This window comes from Prionailurus viverrinus, chromosome B1 (assembly GCF_022837055.1).
Source record: "Prionailurus viverrinus isolate Anna chromosome B1, UM_Priviv_1.0, whole genome shotgun sequence".
NCBI lineage: Eukaryota > Metazoa > Chordata > Mammalia > Carnivora > Felidae > Prionailurus > Prionailurus viverrinus.
This window is the reverse complement of record NC_062564.1, coordinates 14748690-14762286: the sequence shown is the minus strand read 5'-3', so window position 1 is coordinate 14762286 and position 13597 is coordinate 14748690. Positions and strand designations below refer to the sequence as shown.

Sequence of the window (13597 nt, the reverse complement as noted above, 5' to 3'; positions counted from 1 at the left end):
ATATATAGTACAAGAGTATATAGAATATATTGTTCCATGGCGTTTTTGCTCACGGTTTTAGACACTTACATATGTTATATATATGTACACACATATATGCTCATGTATGTAGAACTGAACTACATAAACATCAACAAATTCTGATAACATGAGCCCTCCAGGAGGTGCATGAATATCATCTACAGTCTTCTAATAATAATAATAATAATAACAACAATGATAATAATATGATAGATGCCACTGGTTGAGCACTCCTGTGCGTCAGCTACTGTTTCCAAGCTCTTCTCATGCAGTAATTGTTACTCTCCTCCTAAGCTTAGGAGATCGGTAGTACCACCGCCTACATCTTACAGATAAGAACACCAAAACACACAGAGGGTAAGTAACTTGGAACAGACCTCACAAGCAAGCAGCAGAACCAGGATCTGACCCCGGACAACCTGACTGTCGAGACGAGCTCCCTGTGGCCTCTATCTGAAAAGCCAAGACCGCAGGGAACTCATGTCCTCCTAAGACCACCAATCCCAATGTCCGGTCTCCTGGAAGGTTAGCAGAGTCAGTTCGGGAATGCAGAGCTCCTAATTTCCAATCCTACGCTCTCCCTAGACCTCAGGCAGCAGTATTCTTAGTAAAAGATGCTTTGTGAAGTTGAAATCAAACAGGCTCAAAATAAATAAAAGATACAGACGAGCATACTTGAAAGAGAAGAGAACATATTTATTTACATCACTACTTCCTTTTTACAACTCCTACACTTTTAAATAATAAAATTTTCCAGGAAATCTGGTATGTTTTAAATTAAGATATTTTAACAGAAGAAAATTTCCACAATATGATTTTTATTTACATGAATTTCCAAGAGTTTTAAATTGTTCCTTTTGAAACGGCCCAATATAACTAAAGCTCTCATTTAGACCTTGTATCTTTTTCAAAAACAGTTTGCTTAAGAAATTCAGCTTATAGTCACATCCTTATAGTTTAGATCCTGACAGACAAAAATCTTGTTAACACACTTAGAAACACAAACCTGTTTCATAACTGATCCACATTTGGGCTACAAGCTCAACCTATTTCACATGTTTTGGTGCCAAGCAAAGATTTTTTTTTTTTTTTAGACAGCTTTTAAATTGCTTTGATTAAAACTTTCTGGAAGTTTTCTGGATCAGTCATACAGCTGCTTATGAGTTTAAATGTATGTATTCTCAGCACATAGCCAGTCGGTGAGGATGGGCTTATCTCCAGTTCAGTCAACTCTCAAAGTGACTCACGGGGATTCAGAACTTCGCTGGGACAGATACTAGGGCATTTTCCTCTCCTTGGCCACTCGTATTTGGGATGCTTACGTTTCCTCCAATATTGCACATGCAAATCACGTACTTTTAAGAGAACTTACTATTCATAAAATGGCTTCTTACAATAACAACGGTCTGACATCCTTCCATGTCGCACTGAGAGATTTCAAATATTTATTAGTGAAACTAGAAGAGAGGATAGATTTTCCTAATATTTTAAGCATGAGTTCCTCCGAACAGTTGGTATAACATCCATCAAAAAATAGAAAAGATTAGCTTTACCATGATCAAAGATATAGTTCACAACGAAAAACATACAGTTCTGGACACCTTCTCTGTAAGAACGGCCGACGGCCAGTCTTGAGCATCATGCCGCGGCAATAGAGGCATCATCCATGAGTCGACCCTGTGGCTTGAAAGTGGGAAAACAAAACAGGTTTACAACACAGTAACAACAAAAGCTCTATGAATTGAAAAGATTCTGAAATTCTTGGAACTGTGTCCCAAAAACAGAATAAAGTGTACAAGTATCAGAATCACATTGTTTTTCTCCTTCTCCCACCCCAGTCTCTCTGCACTTGAACCTGGGGATGGCCGACTGCAAGCCTAGGTGCTCCCCCCTCGTTCCCTCCGACACCACAGACGTCACCCGCTGGCCACACACGTCCACCTGCCAAATCCGCCGCAGGCACTGTTTCTCTTCACCTTGTTTTCTAGCAGCTACTCTATCACCGGGAGTGGGTGAGAGGGAACCTAGTTACCATTCCCGCTTAAGTGATAGCTTTATTCTCTCTCGCTCAGGGCCCTCCTGCACCTCAAGCTTTACGCAGGCGACAAACCTGAGCTGATAGACAAGTTCTTGGGGATTCAAGGTCTCCCAGTCTCCTGTCTGAGAAAGAGCAATCCGCGATGAACTACGGTGTCTAACAATGAATAGTGCAAGGATAGAAGCAGTAGATGAAAACAAAAATTTCCCCTTCCCCAAGGTCACTGGAAAAACTTAAACCATCACATGAGCAGAGTAAAGGCTAAGCAGGAAGAAAAGATACTGTAACTGTACTTAGGGTATCAAACTTCTGACAGGTAAGCAACACCTCAGGGTGTCATCAAGTAACTGACAAAATGAAACTTTTTTTAAAAAAATGCTTATTTGTTTTGAGAGAGAGAGAGAGAGAATGAGCAGACTCCACACTGTCAGCACAGAGCTTAATTTGGGGCTTGAACTCACAAACTGTGAGATCGTGACCTGAGCCGAAATCAAGAGTCAGACGCTTAACCGACTGAGCCACCCAGGTGCCCCCAAAATGAAATTCTTGCAAATAATTTGATCAAGCAGATGTATGTCAGCAGACCTTTGTGGTAACGCACGAGAGATGGCATTCAAGACGTGAAACAGAACAGTGTGGTAATGTCATCAACAAAAGCCATTTACTATGCTTTATGCAGAATGATCCCCAGGGGACTCCCTGAGGTAAGGAAGGGAGCACTCCTGCCTTCAGTTTTGTTGCTGTGCGTCTTATGCACGTATGTGTGTGTGTACGTGTGCATGTGCGTGTGTATATGTACGTGTGTGCTTGTATAAGTTAGGCCTCTGACATCTGAGGCAGGAACGGAAGGAATGAAAGCATAGGTGCTGGTCTTTTATACGTCATGTCATCTTTAGTACTGACAGAGGATGTTCAGTTTTAGAAAAAGAATAATGGCTCAACGTGGCTAAATCCTTATGAAACACAGCTTTACAAACAGAAACAGAAGACAAGAACATCATGCAGTGAGAAGACTGGAATGTACTTTTCAAAGGAAGAAAAATATTCATCCAGCTTCGAAGGAGGGAAGCGCCGTCCAACAGAACTTTCTGTGATGATGGAAATGCTCTGTGTCAGTGCTGTCCAACGTGGTAGCCACCAGAACGCTGACTTCCTGAGCACTTCAAGGGGGGCTGGTGCAACTACTTTTTAAAGTAAATTAAATTATAATTAATTTTAATTTAAATCTTGACAGGGCACACGTGGCCAGTGGCTGTCATACTGGAACAGCACGGCGCTCAAGTTTAGCAAAGATGTGAAGGGATGTACAGCGCGAGTAAGACTGTTCGCTAAGTGGGAAAAGGGAAACCCTTAGTCACTGTCCTTAGTGTGACAAGTAAAACAACTGTAGTTCTGACTCTCCCCGATAAAGGAGCTGGCTCTGAGGATCCCAGCCAACTTTTTTGGCAGTAGTCAAGCTACTAGAAGGTAGTACGTGGATTTAGAAAAAAGAGCATGGCAGTTCAAAAGGGCACGTTAGTTACGTTCAACCTTGCAAATGTTTATTGTTCTGGAACCTTTCCTTAGACTAAAGCACTACCCAGAGGAGGTTTACTGTGGAAGAAAATGAGAAGACTGAACCAGCAGGAGCTGGGACTGGGTGGGGTGTAGGGAGCCCCACAGGGAAAGGAATGGAGGAGATTAACTGATGGACCTGAAATCCTGATTCCTCAAATCAATCCACTCTCACACCTCAAACAGGCTGTGTTTGTGCACCTCTGTCTCACACTAATTAAGCTGCACTTCTGAGTTTGGGAACAGCAGACCTCAGAAGGTCAACGGCGAAAAGGACATCAGAGGCCATCACTTCCCCAGTGCTCCCCACCCGTCATGAGATTTTTTCCCCGCGAGGTGACCTCAGACATGACAGGGAGGAAGAGCAACAGACATAGCTTCAGAATGTGAATGGGCAGAGATGTTAAAAAAGCCACTGCTATTGGGGGGTGGGGAGCACAGGGGGTGAACAGGAAACCTCTGTACTTTCCACTCAATTTTACTCTGAACTTAAAACTGCTCAAAAAAAAAAAAAATAAATAAAGTCTCTTAAAAAGCTACTTTTTTTAAACACAGATCTAGAATTATGAGATTTTTCTTTTATAGTTTAAAAGTATGGTGCTTAGGGCACGCCTGGATGGCTCAGTCAGTTAAGCGTCCAATTTCAGCTCAGGTCATGATCTCGCGGTTCGTGGGTTTGAGCCCCACGTCGGGCTCTGTGCTGACAACTCAGAGCCTGGAGCCTGCTTTAGATTCTCTGTATGTCTCTCTCTCTCCAGAATAAATAAGCATTAAAAAAAAGGTTTTTTTTTTTTAATCAAAGTATGGTGCTTGGAAACATTAATAAGTTCTTTTTTTGCAAATGTAAATAAGAAGTAGTGTAAGTCTGGAAAGATAAAAGCTAGGAAGATTATGAAGGCTACATTAATACAGAGTAATGTAAAATGTACCCAATCCCAGATTATATAAAGAAGGAACAGTTCCTCCAAACTTTTATATCTGAGTGACTGAGGAAACCACAACCACCTGGAGGGAAGCCTTAATTTTAGGCATCGAGAACGGCTTCACTGGAGGTGAGCACTGTGCTAAACAAACCACCTGTGTGGCCCGATTCACTCCTTCCCACACTGACCACGACCATCCTACACGTTCCTTTACTGCAGGAACCTGGAAATGGTACCAGTGTAAAAAAAATCAAAACATTAAACCAGACTACAGTTTCCAACACAGGACCATTTTCAGAAAAGACCCCAATCCAGTATTACATAGAGAGTCAGGAAAGCTCAAGGGTCATATTTAGAAAGTTAATCCATTTTGATTAAAAATTAGTTATAAACTAACCACAACTTAAAAATATGCTTTACTTATAAGCCAAAGGAAAAAACCTGTCTAAGGATACTGTAAAGGTAAATCATTTTTACCTGAGGGAATAAAAACCTTGGAAATTAGATTCTGTAAAATAATAGCAACTTTACAGAAATGAAAAGCAATACTGCCAAATTCATATGATACACGTCAAAACTATCAGTTAGTCATGGGGCGCCTGGGTGGCTCAGTCGGTTAAGCGCCCGACTTCGGCTCAGGTCATGATCTCGTGGTCTGTGAGTTCGAGCCCCGCGTCAGGCTCTGTGCTGACAGCTCAGAGCCTGGAGCCTGTTTCAGATTCTGTGTCTCCCTCTCTCTCTGACCCTCCCCCGTTCATGCTCTGTCTCTCTCTGTCTCAAAAATAAATACACGTTAAAAAACAAAACAAAACAAAACAAAACTATCAGTCTCAAAATATCGTTGAGAAGCTTACATGAAAAGCCACCTTTGGTTTGTGTTCCAGACAGGAGATTTAAAAGTCCTAAGACCTACCTTTACAAAAATACTGGTAGGTATAAAACGCCTGAGCAGCTGATTTGTGAAGTGAGGAAATCTAAGCAGGTTGACGTGGAGAGATGGCAGTTGTTGGTATCCGGCCATTAGAGGATAGAAATTATATAACATTTCCTGTTCGGTGCCGGGGAGGATACGCAGTCGAATCTACATCATAACAAATGGTAGAGAAAGATAATCAGCATATACACTTACAGCATCTTCATGGTATCACCCCTTAGTTATTTAGAAATCACTGGACACCCACATCTTTCTGGTGAAATGTGCTGTCTCTCCTATTCCACTTTCCAGACAGATGCTACTAATAGGGCTGAATTAGGATGAGACTAGGACCACACACACAATAAATATGCAAAAAATACGTGCGTGATCATCTCAGCTTCTACAGTTTCTACCAAGATCTAAATGGCAATTTGGGGGCGCCTGGGTGGCGCAGTCGGTTAAGCGTCCGACTTCAGCCAGGTCACGATCTCGCGGTCCGTGAGTTCGAGCCCCGCGTCGGGCTCTGGGCCGATGGCTCAGAGCCTGGAGCCTGTTTCCGACTCTGTGTCTCCCTCTCTCTCTGCCCCTCCCCCGTTCATGCTCTGTCTCTCTCTGTCCCAAAAATAAATAAACGTTGAAAAAAAAAAAATTTAAAAAAAAAAAAAAATAAATAAATGGCAATTTGTACCAGCTTAAAAAGGGGAACGCTAGATGGACTGACATTTTCTATGTCTCGGCCATGTAGATTTTATAGTCACTTATGCCATGAGATAATTTGTAGGAAAGTATCTTTGTAAATACTATGTCAACAGAAGGCAAGCTAGTTGTTTCTGGTGTTTTCGGGATTTTATCTTTGTAGTGAGGTAAATACTATCGGGAAAAAAAGATGTTTGGAAAATTTTAGTGATACTTTAGAAAAGATCACAAAGGTAAGATTTTGGTATCATGCATTATTTATTTGTAAGTCAGTATGTGAAAAGGATCAGGACACTCAAGAAAAGCTTACGCATTTGCAAATGAGTACATACGTTATATACGTGTCAAAGATAACGTGTGTGTACCCAACACAGAACAGCTAATACGACATGTACTGTATGTTATAAACTTAAATTAGTGTATGGACTTACAGTCTACTTCGTATAGAATTCTATTTTTTTTTTAATGTTTTTATTTCTTTTTGAGAGACAGAGCACGAGCGGGGTAGGGGCAGAGAGAGGGAGACACAGAATCTGAAGCAGGCTCCAGGCTCTGAGCCTTCAGCACAGAGCCCAAGGCCGGGCTCGAACTCAAGGATCTGAGCCAAAGTCAGACGCTTAACCGACTGAGCCACCCAGGCACCCCAAGAATTCTATTTTACATTTCACAACAAACCTAGCACCCAGAATATGCACAGCAAAAATGACTAGTCAAGGTAGACACTTCTAAGTATTATGACATGTTTGTTCCTCTAATTATGCCCTTGTTAACAAAAAGTATTTACTGACTCTTGAGGGGCGTCTATTATCAACTTTGACAGAAAACAGTATTCTCATGGAAACTGGTTTTGCCTGAAAGTGTATGTTCCACTCAAAAAATGTGGAATCCACCTCTGGTTTGAATGGGTGAATCAAAACACCTGAATAATTTATTTTTATGTGTAAATATAAAATTATGTCTAAATGCACCAAAGATAAGTAAATTCTATGCAAGGTTAAAAATCTCTAAAAAATTTCACTGATAGTTCAGAAGAGAATCGGGCTTTTTTTTTAAATTTTTTTTTAAATTTTAATTTTAATAGGACCCATGCCCAGTGTGGGCTTGAACTCATGACCCCAAGATTAAGTATCACATGCTTTACAAACTGAGCCTGCCAGGCGCCCCAGAGAATCAGGTTTTTAATATGGGTAGTCAGGTTTCTAGGCCTCAAGTTAAAAGACAAACACAGACACACAGACACACACACAGTGGTAATAAAAGGGAAATCTAAAATTTTCAGAAAGTCTATTATACTCTGAGGATTTGTGCATTCTCGTTTTACAGAAAGAAAGAACTTATATGTATGATCTCTGTGTGAAAAGGGTTGTCCACTTAATCCGCTGCTACACAAATTGTACTTAATATTTAAAGGTGATGAAAAATTTCCTATTATCAAAATAACAGGGACCATAATCAGCCTTATCAGTTCATTTGTAAAAACTAAGTACATAGCTCTCCATTTCCTGGCCACACCTCTGTGTCTACACAAGCAGCCCAATGCGATAGGCCCTATACCTGTTTAAGTCCAGAGAACATGAAGGCATCACTGGGCTCCACAGAAATCTCCACGTCTTGAACTAAGTTAGTCTTGTTCTGTAGGTGATACTTGACAGGTAAGGATTCTCTGACACGCCCAAACGATGGCAGATCTGCAGAGAAAGACAACACATTTCTCTTGGTTAAAGAAAACAGTGTACCATTTATGAGTTCTTCTTGTAAATGAATCTCATTCTGTAGACATGAGGTTATTTAAATTAGTGCTAATACTGCACTCTTGCTAAAGAAGCACATTCTTGGACTGGACAACAGCCATGGGACTATGATAAAACAGGCTAAACAGAATCAAGTCTCCTTCTAAAGCTGAATGACTTAGAAAGGGTCTTGGCTGTCAGGAACTGAATTATACTTTAGGAATAATTTTTTGAATCTATAAAACATGTCCCTAACTATCCATCATGGTTCAAGAAGAATAACAGGCATCATGTGCCTCTTGATGAGAGCACATACCATTAACTATGAAGTATTCTTGCCAAAAACTTGAACCTGAATCTGATCAAGACAACAGATGTAACCACCAACTTACAGGGACACTTAAAAATGATACAATGCAATCAGCAAAACCCAGACTGTGGGACGCTCTACAGGACAACTAACTCCATTTCTTCAATAAATAGCAAGGAAGAGGTGGGGGGGGGGGGTGAAGGAGGTGAGGGAGTGGGGAGGGAGTCTGCCCGCCCAGAGATTTCAAAAGTATGAGACATCCACCAGCTGCAGTGATGAGACCTTAAAACAATAAAGAACATTCAAAGTCAACTAGGGAAACTGCGACACTGGAATTTGGCAATTAATATTAAGGAATTATTGCTAATTTTTAAGGTGATGACAATAGAATTGTGATGATGTTTAGAAAAATAGCCACTAATACAGAAATACTGATAGATGAAATAATATCTGGGATTTGCTTTAAAATAAGGCAGGAGGAAGAGCTTGAGGTAGATGAAACAAGGCTGATCATAATCTACTTCTGTAAACGTTGGGCATTTTTTGTAATAAAAGTAGTTTTAAATCTTAGAAGCTAAAATAAGTATTCTCGGGGCGCCTGGGTGGCGCAGTCGGTTAAGCGTCCGACTTCAGCCAGGTCACGATCTCGCGGTCCGTGAGTTCGAGCCCCGCGTCGGGCTCTGGGCTGATGGCTCAGAGCCTGGAGCCTGTTTCCGATTCTGTGTCTCCCTCTCTCTCTGCCCCTCCCCCATTCATGCTCTGTCTCTCTCTGTCCCAAAAATAAATAAAAACGTTGAAAAAAAAAATTTAAAAAAAATAAAAATAAAAAAATAAGTATTCTCACTGGATTCTTTTTACCAAGTACAAGTTAGTGCCGTTACCTGCATTCACATGGAGGGGAATGTTTTCTACGATCACGTGTGGCAGAGTGATGGCAGTACTGATGACAGGGACGTTTCCCATGGCGGAGGTCCTGTGACAGAAAAGGGAATCTTTCAAATCCACATTTTACGTGAAACGTGGAATCAAAAACAGGCCACGTGTATACTCACCAACTTGTTTCAAAGGAAACAGAAAGGGCTTAAACATCTCCTAAAACTTTATTCCTGGAAGTGGTTTAGTGAAGAAAAGGCTTTTAGAATCCCGTTTGGGTTCTGAATGTTTCCAATGAATCGATGGTATAACCCAGGGCTGCTGTTTGGTCCAGGGGCCAGAATGTGAATCAGCCATACCATGAAACCCACCATTTAACACAGGGCGTGGTAGCAGAGCGCTCAGCGTGGGTGGGAGCGCGCGGACTGACCTTATGACACAGACCTTCTCCCCCTGTGGCCAGTTCGAGGCCAAGCACCAGACCACTTCCAAGTGCACCGTCCTAGCTACACCCAAAGTACAGAATAGAAACCAAAGAACAAAAAGTATTTTACTACCAATAAAAAAGCAGCATTCTGACATCATGGAGATAAAGTGAGTAGCATTATGAAACTGTCAAATATCTTCCCCTGTGTCACAGTTAGGACGGGAACCACAGGGCGGCTGGCTGACTCCCGAGAACTGGCCTTAGGGAGAGTCTGGATCAAGATGTGGAACAGCTGACACTGGGTGCAAATTATTACACCACAAAAGCCCCAGGCGAACACATCTAACCCCTCTTCATTAGTAGGTCTTTATGGTATTACAGTAACGTGATGGGATGAGTAAGCAGTGCCTTCAAATTCCTATTTTAATTCCTGTAAACATAAATTAAACTAAACTTCGATGTGGTAAATTCAGAAGTGGGAGAAAGAAAGATCTTAGCTTTTTAAAAAAAATAAGTCCATGATTTTTCCTTTCTCGTTTTTCATGTCTCATTCGCAGTTTTTAAATTTATGAAAAAATTGAGCCAAGAAATTCACACATGAAATATCACATATCTACCTCCCAGCCTAAGAAAACATCACAATATAGTTGAACCTCCCCACGTGCCCCTTCCTGCTTGCACCTGTGCCCTAGAAGTACTAACTTGGGAGTCATCATTGCTACGTATTTCTTTATACTTTTCGAAATTATGAAGGTAGCCCTAAGAAATGTGCAGTGTTTTACATGTTTCCCAATATTACATACATGCAATTTGTTCATATTTTCAACATTTGCAGTTGCTTTGTTCCCTTAATACTAATGGTTAACAGGAGCAGCTCTGGTTCATCGATTTTCACTGATACATAGCATTCCGTTCTATGACCATGCCATAGTTTGTCCATTTTCCTGTTGATGGATATTTAGTTCGTAACTTTTTACTACTATAATCAGAGGTGCTATGAACATTCTTACATATATCTTTGTGTACTTGTTTGAGACCTTTTCTATGAGGGATATAGATATCTTCAGTTTCACCTAGCCCTGCTGAATGGATTTCCAAAGTAACTGTTCTATTTTATACTCTACCTTTTTTGACAAACTTTGCATTGTTAACCCCTTTTATTTTTCCAAATTAGTGGCAGCACATTTTCTCCCTATGTTTCCTGGCCATCTGGCCTCTTCTGTTTCTCTTAACACCGCATACTCAAGATTTTGCTCAACTTTCTGTTAGGAGACTTGGTTTTCTTATGATTCGTGTAAGTTCTGATATGAATTCTAATGCTTTCTCAGTTTTCCATGTTGTAAATAGCTTTTCCCAATTTGTATTTTTATAGGTATTTTTTAATGAACTAAGAAGCTTAATTTTAACAAATCAAATTCATCAAGTTTAGAGGCTTACACTTTTTATGTCTTATTTAAAGAAACTCTTCCCTATTCCAAAGTCATAAAACAATTCTCTTATTTTCTGCTAAAAGTAGTAACGTTTTGCTTTTCACAATTAGAATTTTAATATGCCTGGAATTAATTTTTATACACAGTGTAGAGATATAAGGATACCCAATTGTTTACCACCAATTACCAGATCTCCACTGATTTGCAATGCTACCTCCCTAAAACATAATTTTCATATGTGTGGATCTATTTCTAGACTCTCTCTTCTGTTCCACTGGCCTATTTACATATTCCCATTCCAATACCACAGCAATGACTGGTGTAGCTTTACCTTAAGTCTGGGAATTTAGAAGAGCCAAGTATCCTTGCTTATTAGTTTTTCTTCTGAAGTATCTTGACTATTTCTGAGTTTTTGCCTTTCCATATAAGCTTTAAAATCAACAGTATCAAGCTCCACAAAAACAAACTAAAACAAGCTATTGAGATCCTGAAGCAAACTGCAGTGACTTACAGAACAAACAATATCAGATCTTATCCAAATCCTACCCAAGACAATTTTGTGTATGTCCCATGTAGGGACTTCCTTTAATGTTTTAAAGTTTTATAATTTTCTCCGTAATGGCAATACCCATTTTCTATTTGATATATTCTTACTTACCTTATAATTGTTGTTATCATCTAAATGATACCTGTTTTACAAGTATATTGCCTGGAGGTTTATTACTGATATATAGAAAGCCAACTGATTTTTGTATATTGATGTTATATCCAGCAACCTTGCTGGAACTCCTATAATGGAAATAATTTGTTGATTCCCTTGGATTTTCTATGTAGACAATCCTATTGAATGCAAATAAGAACAGTTTCTCTTAATGTTTTTAATGGTCCTGTCATGAGAATTCGCTTGGTTAAAATTTCATCAGTATACAGGTCACAAATTGTGACAAATACAAATAAAAGTTTAATTATCCTTTTTAATCTTTGTGTTCTTGACAAACATTTAGTGATAGCATGTGACTTCTAGTCTTCTCTCCAGGACTGACAGAAGCTTTCAAGTATTAAATGACAATGACAAATAATAAAGGCAGTAGACTAGGACAGAGAAGGAATAAGAGATAGGGCTGATTCACCTCTTCCAGGAGATAATATAATGACCAGTTGCTACTCCACCTTCAACATTTCCAACAGATGGGCACCGAAGACAAAAGCATTCACTAGCACTCTCCCCAGTCTGTAAGACAACTATAAGGAATAATCTTTATAATCCTATGCAACGATTTCCTCTATGAAAGGAGAGTTTTACCTTTAAGTAATATAACAAAAAAAGAATATCAGTTATACATTACTTGTAGAGACTTAAAAACTAAGGCTCAGAGATGTTAAATGACTTTTTCAAGGTCACAAAGTCCCTATCCAGTGTTTTTTCTAATACATCAATATTCCATTATAATAAAACTCAGCAAAGCAGCTGTAGGTCTGTGACAAGATCCTATAGGAACTAATGACAGGGCAAAGTCTGGAGTTGGAATAATACCATTTGGTGATTATTTTTCTTTCTACAAATTATTTCATGTCTCTAAAGGAAACATTTCACAGTAGGGAAAAAGAAATTTTTACTTAACCTTTTAGGTACTCAAAATGTCATTCCAGGCAACTCTGGCTTTCTCTGACAAACACATATTAGCGATACCATCAAATGGAAATACATTACATGTTGCCTCATTATTGCCTAATGTGGTGACTTACCTCTCATACAAGGCTGCTTTCCTCTTGCCAACTGTAGCCTAAACTCCTGACGCCAAGATAAAGGTTCGACTGAACCAAGCCCTCCCTGCCATCAGCACCTCCCAGCCTGCAGTGCCTTCGATGCAAGCTGGCAACAGTGCCCATCTGAGGCTGACCTGGGCAAATCTGTGGGTGAAACTTTCAAACAGTAATAACAAGGTCTCTAAACATTAACTAATTGTTTTCATGGTTCTCTAATGAAGAAGGTTGTGATAAATTACTAGTTACGATTGTGAGCAGATACCAGAAGTCAAAGGGGAAAATGCTGGGCCAATCTCTAACCACTTTTAAGTAATTTTTAAGGACTAGGAAATGATACTGTAGCCCAGTTAGTAAAACATACATCAATTTAAACCTCTTAAGATACCTTTTTTTTTTTTTTTTTTAATTCAGGATCCTTGCCCCGTTTTCTTTTCATTTTTTTAAAGTTTATTTGAGAGAGAGAGAGATACAGAGAGAACGGGGGAAAGGCAGAGAAAGAGAGAAGAGAGAATCCTAAGCAGTCTCCACGCTGTCAACGCAGAGCCCAACATGGGGCTTGATCCTGCGAACCGAGAGATCAAGACCTGAGCCAAAGCCAAGAGTCAGATGCTTAACTGACTGAGCCACTCAAGCGCCCCAAGATACCTTTTTTAAAAACCCAGGACATTCATATTGCTTCTCCCCAGCTCAAGCCTTCCTTCCTTTCTAAGAAGTTAACAAAAATGATCACAACGTTTATTAACAATTAACATTGGGGTCAACTTTATGACCTAGGAAAGTTGTTATCTTTAATGTGTCAAATACAAAGTTTGTAATGCATTAGTGCTGGTGTCCTTGGAGGTGGCAGAAAGAATAAAGCCATGCCACCCCCTCCCCAAAGATATCCACATCATAATTCCCAGAACTGTGAAT

At 39.9% G+C, this 13597-nt stretch overlaps 1 protein-coding gene across 3 annotated transcripts in view; it reads right to left on the bottom strand.

The window, feature by feature from the left end:
- Nucleotides 1-696: 696 nt before the first annotated feature.
- TRAPPC11 (trafficking protein particle complex subunit 11) overlaps nt 697-13597 on the bottom strand; it is a 47790-nt gene continuing 34889 nt past the window's right edge. For all 3 annotated transcript variants that reach the window (XM_047855583.1, XM_047855584.1, XM_047855582.1), the window contains 5 exons: nt 12049-12160; nt 9070-9161; nt 7703-7836; nt 5450-5617; nt 697-1704 (listed from right to left, as the gene is read on the bottom strand). In XM_047855583.1, the coding sequence (XP_047711539.1) occupies nt 1660-1704; nt 5450-5617; nt 7703-7836; nt 9070-9161; nt 12049-12160 (551 nt within the window). In that variant the 3' untranslated portion in view covers nt 697-1659. The remainder of the gene's footprint in view (nt 1705-5449; nt 5618-7702; nt 7837-9069; nt 9162-12048; nt 12161-13597) is intronic.